This window comes from Euprymna scolopes, chromosome 33, assembly GCF_053919585.1.
Source record: "Euprymna scolopes isolate OS-2025 chromosome 33, ASM5391958v1, whole genome shotgun sequence".
Lineage (NCBI taxonomy): Eukaryota > Metazoa > Mollusca > Cephalopoda > Sepiida > Sepiolidae > Euprymna > Euprymna scolopes.
Genome location: NC_136514.1, coordinates 13,610,666 through 13,627,423, shown reverse-complemented (window position 1 = coordinate 13,627,423; position 16,758 = coordinate 13,610,666). Strand labels below are relative to the sequence as shown.

At 35.7% G+C, this 16,758-nt stretch overlaps 1 protein-coding gene across 5 annotated transcripts in view; it reads right to left on the bottom strand.

The window, feature by feature from the left end:
- The window catches only part of LOC145258144 (protein PRRC1-A-like), a 108,236-nt gene that overhangs the window by 84,862 nt on the left and 6,616 nt on the right, over window positions 1–16,758 (bottom strand). For 2 of the 5 annotated variants that reach the window (XM_080115929.1, XM_080115934.1), the window contains exon 1: window positions 8,150–8,250. The exons of 1 other annotated variant lie outside the window; for it this stretch is intronic. Coding sequence is in view for 2 of the 4 variants with exons in the window: in XM_080115933.1 (XP_079972059.1) it covers window positions 7,043–7,055 (13 nt within the window). In the remaining 2 variants the exon portion in view is untranslated. Of the gene's footprint in view, window positions 1–7,042; window positions 7,181–8,149; window positions 8,251–16,758 lie in introns of those variants that run through there. 2 more of the 5 variants (XM_080115933.1, XM_080115928.1) reach the window with 2 other exon arrangements.

Sequence of the window (16,758 nt, the reverse complement as noted above, 5' to 3'; positions counted from 1 at the left end):
TCGACATCACCCACTATAAAGGAGGAGTATACCTATCTATGGTAGATTTTGGTCCAGAGAGATTTGCTGTTTGGAGAGAGATTCCAGCAGAAACAGATGTCATCGTAAGAACATTGGAAAATGTTTTTTTTGAGCATGGACCAGTCGAAGAGGTGACGATGGACAATGGAGCAGCGTTCCGTCTGGAGATATTTCGGAAAATTTTGTCAGGCATTATTATAGAACATTGAGCAAAAATGGTATCATAGAATGAAACCATAGAACTATAAAAGCCATTGCCGAGAGAGGGGTGGGGGAATATCACATGCAGAAGCAGTGTTTTGGTTCAACATAACCCCTAAATCTGGGCAGCTTGAAGAAACAGTGCCACATAGGGCGATATTTAAATACCAATGGTGACACCTTAGAATTAAAGCATTTACAGAACAATCTGCCAAGCCAAAGTCTATACAAATTAGAAAAGTGTGGGTTAAACTGCCTGTGGCCCGGTGCACAACAAAATGGACAAAATGTGTGGTTCCTAGTACACAGTCTGAAAACAATATCAAGGTGGATGGTGTACCAAGACACTTTCTTGACATTAGGCTGATTGGAGGAGATTTGGTGAATGAAAGAGATGATGAGCAACAGGAAGTGGAACAAGAAAAAGTGAAAATCCCAAAGAGAGCGACATCAAGGATAAAGGTGCGTGTGATTAAATGATTTATTTTTTAATAAGTGCACCATTCATCGTACGAGCCAGTGCATTGACCTTGTTGAGAGGATTTTATTTGCTCTTGGAATATGTCGTCTGAAATGTTATCATAGAGAAAATGTTAAAAATTAGTACAAACCTGTTCTAGATCAGCCAGAAAGAAGGCAGAAGAAAGAAAGAAAAAAAAAGGCTACTGTTCTCTACAAGTTTGTCAAGTTTATCACGTGATATGCAAATGAGATGCTCTAGTTAGGAATAAGAAAGCCTGAATTTTGAGAGACTGGGAAGTTTAGATTTGGAAATCTTGTGAGCAGTGAGTCACATTTTGAAGTTGAGAGTTTAGACAGCAAAGGCTCGAACGTTGGTGTTGAATTTTTGATAGCAGAGTGACGAATGGTGGAGTTGAATTTATTGACATCTGAATCAAGAGTAGGAGACAAGTAACACTTGAGTGCTTTAATTTACATTTATTAGGATGCTTGTATAGATTTGTGATGTTTTAAACCAAAGCATTCCAGATGAAAACTTTATGTACTTACATATTGTTGCAATATTTTTTTATAATAAATGCGGTATGCTCCTTCAAAGTTGGGAGATTCTCTTTACAAACGCTGCTGCTGATAGGAACTGACGAATCAAATTAATTCACGTTCTGCTATCGACTAATCAGAAACCAGAATTGTTACATAAAAATTAAATCTTTTTAGCATTTCAGCACATAATTTTTTCGCACCAACATGAGAAGGATCTTTTACTCTTTTGCTGCAAAATTATAAAGCCCAGCTGCCCACTGAGAATTCTTCATATCCAGGACTTGTACAGAATAACTAGCCATCAGAAATTCTTCTGAAATTAAACATGGCTTACAATTCAAGATGCATCATGGTGAAATTAATATAAATTTCTCTTCCTTGTAACCTCTATCTCACAGAAGAGATGTTGCGAGTTTGTCTCTGATGTATCGTTATTTTCATGGAAAGTGTTCGACTGAGCTTCAATCTATGGTCCCCCCTCGCAAAACTTTCACAAGAAACACTCGTCTAGCTGTAAACACTATCAATAATTCCCCCCACTCTTTATCTGTGCCTAAACCTACACGTAGATTCCATGAACAAAGCTTTTTTATTAGAACTGCACGCCTGTGGAATTGTCTTCCGTTTTCCTGCTTTCCGGCTGACTACAATATGGTTGTCTTCAAGTCTAACGTAAATAAGTTCTTGATGAGCCGTTCCATATAAGTTATCAAATTTAACAAATTTTCATTACTAATGATTATTATATTGTCCAATTTCTACTGTACACTCTTTAACCCTTATCCTTGGGTGGCCTCTTGGCCTTGATAATGAGTTGATACCTATGAAAAAAAAAAAGAAAAAGTCCAATGTGAACAAGTTCTAATTGAATCGTCCCCCTAAGTAATCCAAGTTTCAAAATTCCCACTGTTTACTATGCTAAAATCACAATGACTAATGTATACCTATTAACCCTTATCCTCGAGTGGCCTCTGGGCCTTGATAAGTGGTGACACCCTTGTAAAAAAAAAATTACAAATATTACGAAAAATAATTTCAAGTAAAGATAAAATTTATCAAATTATTGAGTTTTATTGTAGGTTTTATTGTGAAGGAGTTGTGTGACCAATTTAGTACAGAAACTCCCTTCGACTTACATTTAAACACAAAATGTTGGAATGTAATTATTAGTGATGGGACGATTTCAATATTTTCCCCGATTCCAATACAATTGCCGATTCCAATACAATTACCAATTCCATACTAAATTACCGATTCCGAGTCTTTATAAACTCTAAATATTTAACTATGAAGTAGTTATGTTTTCACAATTTTAATAAAAACGCATGTTAAATGTGGTTAAATGTGCAGATATTTTCTCAGGCGTAAAAAATACACTTGTAAGCGATGATCTATAGATTTTAGTTTTACTGTTAAAAATCAATAAATATTTATTATTTTATCATTACTATCAGCAGTGGAAGATTTTGCTTTCAACAGAATTAAATAAAAAAAAAAAAAAAGAATTTCAAAGAATAGTTTATTGGCATTGGAAAGTAGGTACTAATTTTTTCTGATTCTGGTACTGATTCTGATACTCCTAAAAGTTCCGATTTTTTCCGATTCTCGATTTCGATTAATCGTCCCAACACTAGTAATTATAGATGATTGTTAAAAATATATGCCAATTTGCGCTAGAGTACCAACAGTTAGTTTTAAAAAGTTGATTTTTAGGAGTATTTGGGTGTGTTTTGAATGAATGTCACATTTAAAATTGTTGCTGACAAATAGTTTTTTTAATAAAACCTTTAATATCTAATGTATTCTGTCTTGTTTTCACTTGTGGTCATGTTTTCGCACACAAGCATTCACTTTTTGGAAAGTTTACATTTTAAAGGTAAGTCTTTAGTTGATGCTCTAGCGCACATTGACCAAATACATCTAATATATAAAAGGCACTCTGCCTGTTTGTCTGTCTGTCTATCTGTATATTTTCAAACTATCTCTTCTGAAACTAAAAGTCACAGAGCGGTGCCAGGGGTCTCAAACGATTGGATTTTTTATGGACTGTTCTTTTATGCATCCTTAGCCGGTTAAAATAGTTTTTAAGGGGTCAAAATTGAAAAAATTATTATACATATTGTACATTCATCTTAGCTTATTCTTAATCAGTTCATATGTGTGTCACGTTGGCCCAGCTTTGAATGCTACAGTTATGCTTTCGGTTTAGATTCTAGCTGATAGCACCCAAATTTTAAAATCATGATTATATAACAAGATATATGAAATTTGGACAATTTAAAGTATCATATTTAAGCATATTTTACGACCGGGCAAAGCCCCCCCCCCCCAGTCTTCTACTAAAAAGATAATTCCATGTAAAAATAGAATTAATCTAGTTTATTGATTTGTAGTGTGTTAGTGGGTGCTTATTGGCACTTATTGCGATAAACAAAAATGAAGAAAAACTTTTATCGTGTACTTACTTGTCACTAAATGAAGATGGCATCTTCCAAAAATCACAAAAATTGATCAAGTAATTTTTTTTTTATTTACGAAAAAACAAATTTGCCATTTCTGTTTTTACCAATAAATGAACGCAATATCAAAGCCATTTTGATATTCTTCAAATTTTGTTTTTAACTTATATAAAATGACCCTTCTAAAATAATCTTCATTATTTGAAAATTTTGTTTTGTAATGTAAAAAATATTTTAAAATACACGTTATGTTAATAAACTATTGTTTTTTTTTAATCATATGTTTCGGTTGTCTTTCTGACATTATACAATAACCAAAAAAAATGAAATGAAAGTCGGTTGTCTGCCCTGGATTCCTTCATGGACGCCTGCATGGACATGGAATAAAATTGAATTTCTTGAAATAAATAAATAAATAAAAATAAAATAAACTACTTGATCAAATTACGTGATTTTTGGAATATTTTATCTTCGTTCCATGACGTTATTACAATATAGAAGCACCAAACAAAAAAGCACATTGTACTCTATCTTATAATACTAAAACAGATCCAAACCATTGAAAAATATTGTATTCTAATTTAAAAAAAAAAAAAAAAGTCTTTGTGTTCTATTTTTCAGCATACCCGAACGAGAATCACCCCACCCTTATATATTAGTGTCCAATCAATAATAATCCACTGAAAAAAATCGCAAAAACCGAAAGCTGTTCTTACCATGGGCAGGTTGGGAGTGCTTATTCTGAAAGCCGTTCTTAACATGGGGAGGCTAGAGGGTGTTTATTCTGAAAGTCATTCGAGGGGGGGGGGTCTCGTTTAGGTCCGCCTATTTTTCTATCCATCCCTGACACCAACAGCCTCAGATTTTTTTTTCTTATGAACACCTCATAAAATATAGGTAAAAACTAAAAGAAATCTGTATTTTCAGCTATATTTGAATAAAGGAAACTATTTTCCGGTCCAGAAATAAGAAATCTGTGCGTTATGACACTATTTTACAATCTAGACGTTTTAGAAAATTTGCAATTTTGGGGCTAAAAATAATTGCCTTGCGCCTAAATTTCACCTAAGTATGCAATTTTATCACTTAAACTAAAAATTTTTTTTGAAAAATACCAAAGTTCCGGGGTTTAAATGCATCATAATAGTGGTAATGCAATGAGATATTTTTTTATTTTATGAAAGTTTCAGGAAAATGTTATATTAAAAAAAACAAAAAACACGTAAATTGATCAAATAGTTTTTATATAAACTAAGAAAATCAAAATTGACGATTTTTAGTGATTTTAATGTATTTATTTGCTTCCCCACCAAAGCAAATTAGGCACAAGGTCGTTTTTAATGTGGGGTAAAAACCAGCTCTCCCTAAAAGTAGGCAAAAAGGGGGCACTCTGGTTACCAAAAATAATAATTGTCCCAGTATAGAGGGGTTCCCCTCCATTGACTGATACAAATTTGCAGCACTGCAGCATAATACTAAAATGATTTTGAAACCTAAATGAAGATTTAATTTAATCGAGTTATCTTCCCTTGCCAATCACTATTTCCATTTAACGCATGTAAACATTCAAAATGGTAGCAATTTAGTTTTACGGAGTCGTATCCAGAATTTGAGAAATTTTGAAAATCTGAAACAATATACTTTTTTTGTTATTTTTGTTGTTTTCTGTTCCCTTCCCCTACTAAACCATAGCTGTTTGCACGGGGGTGGGGGCACGATGAAAACCACATTGAACTCCTAATCCTCGTTATTACAAGTATCTAGATTTACTTTATTCTATTTTTGGATTTTAATAAATATGATAATAGTGAATAATAATTTTAATGCATTTATCAAAAGTTACGTATATATGAGAAACGCGCACAGACACAAGAGATATTGTGCCATGCATTGCATGCAACTACCACTGGACGCAGTTTTAAATGCGGGTTTTAATATACAAACATTTGCTAAGAATTTTTTTTTTCTCCCAATAGTTTAAAGGCTTTCACATTTCTTTCAAATATTGAAGAGTCACGAAGTAACTGATTCTTTCTTCCGTCCAAGTAGAGGAGGTAGGTCTAGCAGACGAGCTTTGTTCTGAAAAATCTGAAAAGTTAGGTCATGTGACATCTGACACCGGTGCTACCCCCCCCCCCCCAATAAAGGCATTACAATACATTAATACATGATTAACACTGAAGAATTTCCGCCATACACCCTTATCTTAAAGTGTTTTAAAATAAGTAAAAACGCTAAAACCTTTTTGAGTTTGTTGACTTTTTTTTTTTGTGGAGGGGCGGAACTGCCCCTATTATCTCAAAGAACCAGGTATGTAAAAACACTTTGCAATATTTTTCAATAATCATTTTCTAGAAATTTTCTGTATGTTTACAATCTATTTTTAATTAAAATTAAGAAATTATTTTCTTAAAAATATATTGTTTATATATGTTTACATTTTGTTTATAAGTAAAATTAAGAAATCAATTAAAAAAAAATATTGTTTATAATCATCTTCATTCAAACGGTTACTTTTCGTTAGCTTCACCGATTTTTTTTTTTTACCTAAATTTTCCGAATTTCAGAACGAGGCTCGTCTACAAGACCCATTTCTTTTACTTTCTTCTATAGAATTTGAATTGAATCAAAAGTGTAGTTCAAATTACGTAATGCCAATTTTATTTTTCATTTTTTTTTTTTTAACAAAATATTAAAATGGATAACTTGTATACGTACTTAATACCATAAGAGATTTCTTGGACTTCTGGCCAAGATCAAAGTGTAGTATCTGTTCTGATACTACACTTCAATTGTTTTTCAGTCGAGGAGAAATCTTTCATGACTGAGACAATTTAAAATTTGTTCCTTTCTCCACATTAAAAAAACGACCTTGGTGTCAGACTCCGCCCTCGTGTGAAGGTAAAGTAAATAGGAAATACGTAAAATGCATGCTGGTTGAAACTCCTTTGCCACCCCATGTTAAAGAATGAGTTTTTAAATAACATTATTATTGCTATTTATTTGCTTCCTAACGAGAGCAAAATGTGACATAAGATCGTTTTTTAATGGGGGGGGGGTAGCTCCCCAAAAAGGGACACTTTGGCAGTAGGCAAAAATAAAAATTGTTTTAGTAAGGGTTTACCCTACATTAACTAAGGAAAAAATAATTTAAGCGTAGCAAGCACCGTAGCATCCGAACAGTAATCATCCAGGGTCCAAGAAAAATCTGTTTAGACATAAAAATTAAATTTATGTTGTTAATGTTACTAAATGAGGAATTATTTCCATTTAAATTCCAGTTAGTATTATGCATTTAAAATTGAGAAAAACACGCCTAAAGTGTCTATGCTATGTAAAGAAACCGAGGCATTTACTTTTATGGCGCATATTTTTGGCGCGTGCTTGCGCGTACAACAATGACCACCACTTTTAACATCAAGAATTGCACTGCTTAATATCCGGAAACTTATTTGTGGAAAATTTAAATGTGATATTCGTTTTCAGCATACCCGAAAACCTCTAAAAGTCGTCAAAAAAAAAAAAAAATGTTAAGGTGAAAACCAAATAAAAATTTACACTATTCATTAATATAAATATTTAATGAAAACATTGTCTTGATTTCGATAAATATGCCAGGTTATTAATTATTAGAAAGTCATGTAAACGGAAGGGAAACAAAATACACACGTGAAGTGGTTTTATATTTTTGTGTTCACAATAAAAAAATATATATATTTTAAGCTTTTTTTTTCATTTTAGTTTCTTAAAAAACAAACAAAAAAAAACATAAAAGACTTCTATAATTTCAAAATATTACGAAAGAAATTTATAGTTAACATGTATTTTAAAAACAAATTCTAAAGAGTTATGCAATATACGGAAAGTGCTACTTTTTTAAAAAAAAATTTTTAAAGATAGATTCAATTTTTATAGTATCTTTGGTTTATGAAATTATTAGGTGAAAGTACAGAGTAATAAATAAAGCCTCTCTCCTCAAAGCAAGATTTTCTAAATAATAACATCATTATTTCAGCACGGTCCGTATTCTGCATAATACCAAGACTTTTTTTTAAAAAATAAATATTCCTTTTTTGCGAATACAACAGTTTGCGATGTATTATTTTTTTAATTTGCTTGTAAATGACTTCTTGACGTAAGCATTCTATGAACGAACACAAATATATATCCACCCAACAAATAATTATCCATGCAGACATATGAAATAGAATAATATTGTTTCTTTCCTTCATAGTGATCGATTTTAAAAAACAAAAAAACGTGGACATGTTTTGTAGCGTTGACAGTTAAACTAAATAAAATGCAAGCCAAGTAGAATGAGATTGCATATCTGTTATGAATGCTTAACAAGTGCTTAGGTGCGACGTTACAAATTATGACCATAATGTAACATACACAGGTTTTTTGGTGCTGTTTTTTGTTTGTTTTCGTTTTTAAAATAAGAATAATTGAAAAATGTTTACCAGATTTTCAGACACCCGTCAACAAGATGGCAACAACCTATGACGTAGGAGCCACGTCGTCATCGTAAGAGCCTCGTTCTGACGAGGATTCCCTATTTTTCTAAATATAGCTTCAGGGAAATCCCATCTTGTAGGGAACCCGAGTGTAATATTTTTAAGAACACAAGAAAAGAGACCCTATTCTCGAAACTAACAATAACACGTGCAAACGTTACTATCGGTGACATAAATCATTTAAAGAGATGCAGTTTAAAAATTAGAAAACTTAGTGTGCGTATGTGTGTGTGTGTGTGTGTGTGTATAATGAACAAATGATTAATAAAACATGTTAAAAGACATCTTGAAAAAGAGTTAAAAACATATTTAATTTTAAAAAAGGAAGCAGAAGATAAGTGGATAGTTCTTAATCCGCGGAGTTTCGAGTTTATATATATATATATATATATATATATATATATATATATATATATATATATATATATATATATATATATTATGCCTCGGTTTCTTTACATAGCGTAGACACTTTATAAATGTATTTTCTTGTTTTCATAATATTATTTTGTATTCTTGCATGTCACCAATAATAAAACCGAATAAAAAAAAATTATAAGCTTTCATACTTTTCGTATTCTTTTTTTATACATTTTCATATATGTATATATATATATATATATATATATATATATATATATATATATATATATATATTTATATATGAAAATACTATCTTTAAAAAAAAGGGGGGCATGGTCCTTAAACTGCAGTGTGCCTCCCGATGGGGGGGGGGCACTTCAAACACACAAAAGGGAATAAATCCGAGAATGTAGAATCTCCACTCCCGTCGTTGCACCTACTCTCCTGCCAGATCTGGAATCTGTACGAGCCCTTCTAGTCTCGCACAAAAACACGCGTTCACATCTCAAGCCATTTTTCTTGTAATACACGTACACACATGTAGATATATTAACGTTCATGTACATACATTCACATTCACGTGCATACACACACACGCTAACATACACACACGTACGCACACATAGGCAACTTCACTTCCCCTTTAAAGGAAATCCACACATGCGCAAAATACCACTGGAAACAACTATAAAAGCAAGAGACATAAACTGTTTCTCTCTTTTCAATTCAGCTTCCGAGCTGAGCGGTCGACGGACCATTCGCTCCCTTTCGGGGCCCGTGCGCTCGTGCGCGTCACGTCCCCTGCTATTCTGTGTGTGGGCAAGAGTCAACAGACAGTACGTACACCTTACACGCTTTCTATCTCCATGAACTGGATTGATTTTCTCTCTCTCTCTCTCCAACAATGAACTTTCCTTCTCACCAGCCAACAGCGAGAGACACACGCCAAACTGGATTGACTTTCTCACTCTTTCTCTCTCTACAACAATAGACTTTCCTTCTCACCAGTTAACAGCGAGAGACGCACGCCAAATTAAACACGTGCTGTACCCTTTCCTTTCATTTGTTTCTTCACGAAATAAATTCTAGTTCATTTAATTCAATTTAACACATTTCTTCCCCAAAACAATTAATTTTTCCTATTTCCTAACGACTAGGGGATGTATAATATATATCCACTAGTCCCACAACAAATCTCCCCAGCACCGAAAAATGAAGCTCGTTTTGTAGTTTCCAGCTTCACGCGCACATGAGATTTTGTGAGAATACACGTAATAAAATGCTGGCTGTCATCTTTATTTTTCCTTTTCTCGACCTGAACTCACTCGCTGCACACCCACAGTAAGACTTCTGTTTTTCTTAGCTTCTGACCACGCGCCCCCCCCCGATCTCAAGATCACATTTTGTAGTCTCTCATCCACTGTGGCAGTCACCTCTCTCTACTTGGCCTCTGAGGTGTCTCGTCCTCCTTCTATTGTTGCACATTCACCTCCATTGCTTCGCCTTCCACTGGTCTGATGCCGTCCATCATAATGTTGTTTCTAGTGTTCCTCCCAGTCACGCGACCTCTACTCCATTGTGTGGTGCGGCGCCCTCGGTGGCTTCACCCATACCTCATCCCCGAGTTTAATGGTCCCTGTGGCCTCTGCCTCTCTGCTTGCCAGCTCAACCCTTGGATGTCTCCAGGAATATACGAAAGTTGACAGTTGCAGAACCGTCTCTGGCACTTGTCCCAATCTAGGCGACATATTATACCAGAAAACAGCTTGCTCAGGTGAGGGATCTCCCTTTCCACAACTGCCTTTATGGTGTGGTGGTTTCTCTCCACGATCCCATTGCCATTGGGTCTGTAGGCAGCTCTGAAAAATTGTTGGATATTCCATTTCTTCATTATTTCCGTCACTGCTACTGACTTGAATGCGGTCCCGTTGTCAGTTAACAGCTCTTCCACGGGACCTCGCTCCAAAAACACCTCATCAAGGATTGCCGCTATTTCATTACCTGTTCTTCCATGTAGCTTCCTCCATAGGGCAAATCGCCCGGGCCCGCAGTCAATCATGGTCAGGTAAAGTCCACCCCTTTAATGGGTGATATCGCATGCCAGTCTCTCCCAGGTCCCACTCACCCCCAATTGACCAGTTTCATGCGTGCTTGGAGCAGGATCAATCAACTGACATCTGTCGCATGTCCTGACCACCTGCCTCACTTGCTCCTTGGTGACACTTGGGTCGACTTTCTTCACCAAGTACCACATCTTCTCTACCCCCATATGGAGTAGATTGTGCAGCTCTTGTACGCCAACATCGTCTAGATCCGATGCAGCAACAACATCTTTCTTTGGCACAAGCCAGCTCTTCTTCACTCTCGTGAGAGCATCTGCTCGGTTCTTCTCAGAAGCCACCATGTCTAGGCAAAGCTTCAAACAAAACTCCTGCATCAGCTCAGCTAGCATCCCAAGCCTGCGCTTCACTAACATCTCTGCTGCCCCTTTCGTTCTTATCCTTTTTTCGCTTGAAATGAGGGACTTTAGCCAAGCAAACACAGTGGCAGAGTCTGTTTTGATGCAGATGTCACGCAGTCCCCATTTCAAGGCCAGATTGACCCCTTTGATTATCACATCTAATTCCGCTACATTGATGTGACTGACATCATTCTTCTTCCTTAACCAGGCCGCATCTTCTGCAACCAATCCTCCAACTTCCAAGACAACTCCTGTTGCAATGTTGCTTGCATCACACCACATGACTCCATCCAATGTTCGCGGTACATTTCAGGTTCCCTGGACTGGGTCTTGCCATTCTGCTTCTTTCAGGAGCTCTTCTATCATGGCGACCGTTCTTCCTCCCACTTTATCATTCCATCCTGTTCCTTGGGCATGCCTCTTTATGTAGCTGCATGCTGGTCTAAGCCAGCCAGCAATGGGGTAATGTCCGATCAATTTCCCGCATATGGAAAAAAGTTCCCGTCTGTTGAGCTCTTGCTTCAGTTGCGGAATCTCGTTCCCCTTCGAAACTCTAGGCTGCCCAACGCATCTCGTTTCAGCCTTAGCCTCAAAGCAGCTCCTCTGTCTAATTTTTCCGGCGTTTTGGTGACAAACCCAAACCTCTTCAAATGAGCCACCACCTCCTTGGCAGTTACCAGCGTCTCATTCACAAGAATGTCATCTATGTATGAACTCACTGCCCCATCCCCTTTTCCCATTGTTTCCAGAATCTTCCTGAAGATGGTTTACACGATCTTGGGTGCCGAATTCAACCCGAACCCCACTCGCTTAAGGCAGTAGGTTTTGCCTTTGTACCTGACTAACTGGTATTTCCAGAGCTTCTTGGCGATGTGGAGTTGCAAATAGGCAGATTTTAGATCTACCAACGTAGACACCCCATTCATCTGCCTCCATTCTCTAATGGTCTCACTGCACACATCTACAGTGTCGCCTCCATTATGGCACTCAACATGTTGGTTCAGCTCTCGGAAATCAAGGACCAGTCTTACTTTCCCTTTAGTTGGTTGCAGAACGGCCATCAACGGCAAAATACCCAACTCAATGTCATCCGTCCAAGGCAGCAGTATACCCTCCTCAATCCATTGGTCCACTTCTTGTTCAAACTCCTTTCTCACCCCTCCTCTAAACGAATTAGTGTAGCACGCCACCCTGTTTGTCAGCGATGGCGCTTGATGTTTCCATGTCCACTCCACAGTCCACTGCTCTCCGTCAAATTCAGCTCGGAAGTCCTGATCTTTGATCGACATTTTTCTTTCCTCCCCGGACTTGTTGGTCCCTCCGGGAGCTTGCTCTGTCACTGCGCACTCAGCTAGTCCGAACCTCACATTGTTGCATGTGATAGTAACGCCTCCAAGTCGGCATATCACATCCATTCCAATGATGGCTTGGACGCCAGGCACCAGATGATCAGTGACAATTGCATCCAGTGTTTAGCAATATCAATAGTGACAGTCTTCCTCCCTCGACACTTCACTCGCGACCCTTCGAATGCCACTACTTCACCCTTCCCTTTCCATCTTCCGACCAGGGTCGTGTGCACCATGGTAGTGGTACAGCCAGTGTCGATCAGGGCCATAACTCCCCATCCTTCTACCATGATCTTCTGCTTGGGCATCTGCTGCGAGTGCGCCACTATTCCCGAATCGGGGCAGACGCTGGGGCTTCGGCTTCCCCTTGCCAGTTTCCCAAACTCGTGCATTTCACCGCTAAATGGTCTCTCTGATTGCATTTATAACACACTGTCTGTTGCAAGAACTTCCTGCAGTCTCTTCTCATGTGTGGTCCCTCACATTCGAAGCATGCCACCTGCGGGTTCAGCAGACTCCTGCCCACATCCTGCTGTACCATTGCTGTTGTCCCTCCAGACTCTGTGTGCTGGGTAAATTACAATGTTAGCTTCCAAATTATGCAGTCGAAATTACCTGAATATTATTGAATTATTAAAAAAACAACTTTAATCATATAAGTAAGTGAAAAATTGCCGCCATCTTGTTTTTATAAAATAAATCGAAACGGAAAATTACCTCCCTTTGAACTCTTCTGTGTCTTACATAAACAAATACGATCATTTTCTTCAAATTCTATTTTCTTTAATAAATAATTTTCTACCTTATCGATTTTCGTAATTTTTGGATATAATCATCTTAAAATTACGAGGAATACATGCATACTATTGTTTTCATGTGAAATTCAGTATTACAATTTCCAAAATTTCGTTTGCATAGTGTAAAAGTGTCATTTTTCTTATTTCGAGGGTTATGTAAAACACGGATATGTTTTACTGTCCATAGTCCTTTGAAAAAGTGGTCAAAAAATCAAATACATAACAAATAAATGTTACCAAAGGCAAGATAAGTTACTCTTGTATATATCTGGACAATTATTTTAGTGGTTTTGCTCATTTTAAAACGTTTAATCGGTTCAAAAATCAAAGTGTTTAGCTTTTACATGAGAACAAGCAAAATCACAGCACATTTGGCTCGTAAATTCAAAATTTTGAAAATGACTTATGTTAAGTTTTGAGACATTGTGTTGAACAAAGATAGCGGCGTAGTTCAGATCAGTAACCAAGATGGCGACCAAGAATCAAATGCGGTCCGTCGCGTAGTTAACCTCTTAAGTTCTGAGATATTATGTTGAACAAAGATGGCGGCGTAGTTCAGATCAGTAACCAAGATGGCGGCGTAGTTCAAATCAGTAACCAAGATGGCGGCGAAGAATTAAATGCGGTCCGTGACGTAGCAAATGGCAAACTGATTGAATCCAAAATTCAACGATTTTTATAATAATTTTGCGACGTTTTGATTGGTTGTTTAAAACCGAGTCTAATACAGAAAAAAAGCAAATAGTGTATTAATAAATGTTCAGTTTTTAAAAGAATATGTTTTGTTTTTTTTTTGGTTTTTTTTACACAGGAGTCACCACTTATCAAGGTTCAGAGGCCACTCGAGGATATGTAAATTAATCATCATTTTTTTAAGCATATCTTTATAACTGACTATATTAGGAAGTGATTTTTTTACCTTATGGATAGAAAACTTGGCTTTTCATATCAATGACAATGTGACAAATAACTCAACTATCTCTCTCTCTCTCTCTATATATATATATATATATATATATATTTGTCATCCACATACAGTACTGTTTTGTTGTATCACAACTTGTCATTGCGGCTAGACATACACCTTTCCACAGCCGTGGATTGAACCTACAACTGTCGTATTAACAGCTGGCAGCTTTAACCATTGGACCCAAAATCAGTGCCTGAAAATATTTATCTACAAATGTCTATTAAATTAACATTTCTACAAAAATATGTATATATATATATATATATATATATATATATATATGAGCAAACAGTTAATAAAACATGTTAAAAAACACTTTGAAAAAGAGTTTTAAACATATTTAATCTGAAAAGGAGACACTTGATAAGTGGATAGTCCTTAATCCGCGGAGTTTCGAAGAAATACTTTCCTTTTCATCAGAGGGTAGAAATTAGCAAAATGCGGGATCGGATTTTGCATACAAAAGTATTTGATGAAACAACAAGTAAGTCAAAGATCTTACTTGATAACAAAAAAGTGAAGCAAAGGGAATATGGTGAAGAAAAAGGTGATTACACGTGAATGGATAGTCTGGTGAACGATAAATAATCCAAAGACGGTAAAATCCAAATATATATATATAGATCATGTGGGTCGTTTCTAAAAATAAAGCCTACTAATTTTTTAAAAACCCAAAATGTTGAAGAACTATGAAGGCGGAAGTGGTATCATTAAAACAAGTAACCTTTTGTGCTCCAAAATTTATTTTTTTACATAGTCACCCTTATTTTCAATGCACTTTTGCCAGTAATGAACGATTGCTGAGCAAGATTTTCCCAAACGTAAAGTTATTTTTTTTTTTACTGAAAAGGTTGAAGAGCTATGAAGACTGAAGTGGTATCATAAAAATGAACGATCTTTTGTGCTCCAAAATTTATTTTTCGACATAGTCTTCACCATTCTCATTGCACTTTAAGACTCTACAGTTAACAAAATTCAAAAGGGGAAAAAATAAGGACTTAGTGTTGAAAAAAAATTATTATTATTATTATTATTATTATTATTATTATTTTAATTAATTAATTTTTCATTTTTATTATTAAAGCCGAGTTAATCAATGTTTGTTTTCATGTGTTTTTCCTCTCTATATTTTGATCATACAAAATACATATTGATGAGTTTTGGAATTGAATTGTGTCTTACAAAAATAAAATTTCATTTTAATTTTTCGAATTAAGTGTAATTTGCAATTAACTCATCAAACGGCCCATTGTTTTTGCTAACGTCCAATCTATCACTTTCACCCTCTCCCAGTGTATGTAATTTTCTTTATTTTACACCTCTCTCTCTCTCTCTCTCTCTCTCTCTCTCTCTCTCTCTGTTTATTAACAGTTTAAGGTAATAAAGAAATAAAAGAATTAAAATATTGGCACAATCCATTATAATCCACAGTAGTAGCCTAGTGGGGGATGCCCTTTTCTCTTCTCTGCAACCTCTATTCCACAGAAGAGACGTTGCGAACCTGTCTCTGCTTTATCGTTATTTTCATGGCAAGTGCTCATCTGAGCGCTAACCTATGGTTCCCCACTGTCCTGACTTTCATGAAAAACACTTGTTTTATCTGAAACCGCTATCAATAATTTCCCCCACCCTTTATCTGTGCCTAAACCTAAACGTAAATTCCATGAACAAAGCTTCTTTCTTAGAACTGCACACCTGTAGAACTCTGTTCTGTTTTCCTGCTTTCCAACTGACTACAATATGATGGTTTTCAAGTCAAGCATAAACAAATTCTTGATGAGTCATCACCTTAAGTAATACAATTTACCAAATTTCCACGATTAACGATTACTACGACATATTCCCTTTGACCACTGTACACTCATTAACCCTTATCCTCAAGTGGCCTCCAGGCCTTGATAAATGGCGACGCCTTTGTTAAAAAAAAAAAAAAGGGAATTTCGTTTTTAAAGTATTAATATGCTAACCCATAGCTGGAGTAAGTGTGTGTGTGTGTGTGTGTGTGTGTGTGTGTGTGTGTGTGTGTGTGAGAGAAAGGGATGGAGGGGGAGTAATTTTAGGTTTTATCTTTTAGTAATTTTGTTATATTTAACTGGCTTTGCAAACTCACTTTTTCCTGATTCAAACAATCTGACCAATGTGTAACGCAACAGGTCATATTTTTCTTAGTACATACATAACAGTAATAAATTATTTGCCCCCCCCCCATCAAAAAATCTGAGAACGGAATATTAATGAAACTAATTTCATTGTAAAATTATATAATAAAAGAAAGACATGGCGATTTCAAAATATTTATGATACAAGGGAAGTAACTCCGATGTTTAAAATAACTTCCTTTACAAGTTTTGTTTTTACTTATATGCAAGTATGCATGTCCCCATTTATTGTCTCCCTATGGAAGCTGAATATAATATAAGGTCGAGTTAATGTGGAGAAATCTAGCTCCCCCAAAAGGGCACTTTGGATGGGATGAAAATTAAAATTGTACCAGTTGATGTTGTTAGTCTCAGTCTTTTATATAATTTTTTTTTTTTTTTTTTTTTACATAGACATAACAACTTATCAAGGTCCAAAGGCCACTCGAGGATAAGGGTTAAAGAGTGTACAGTAGT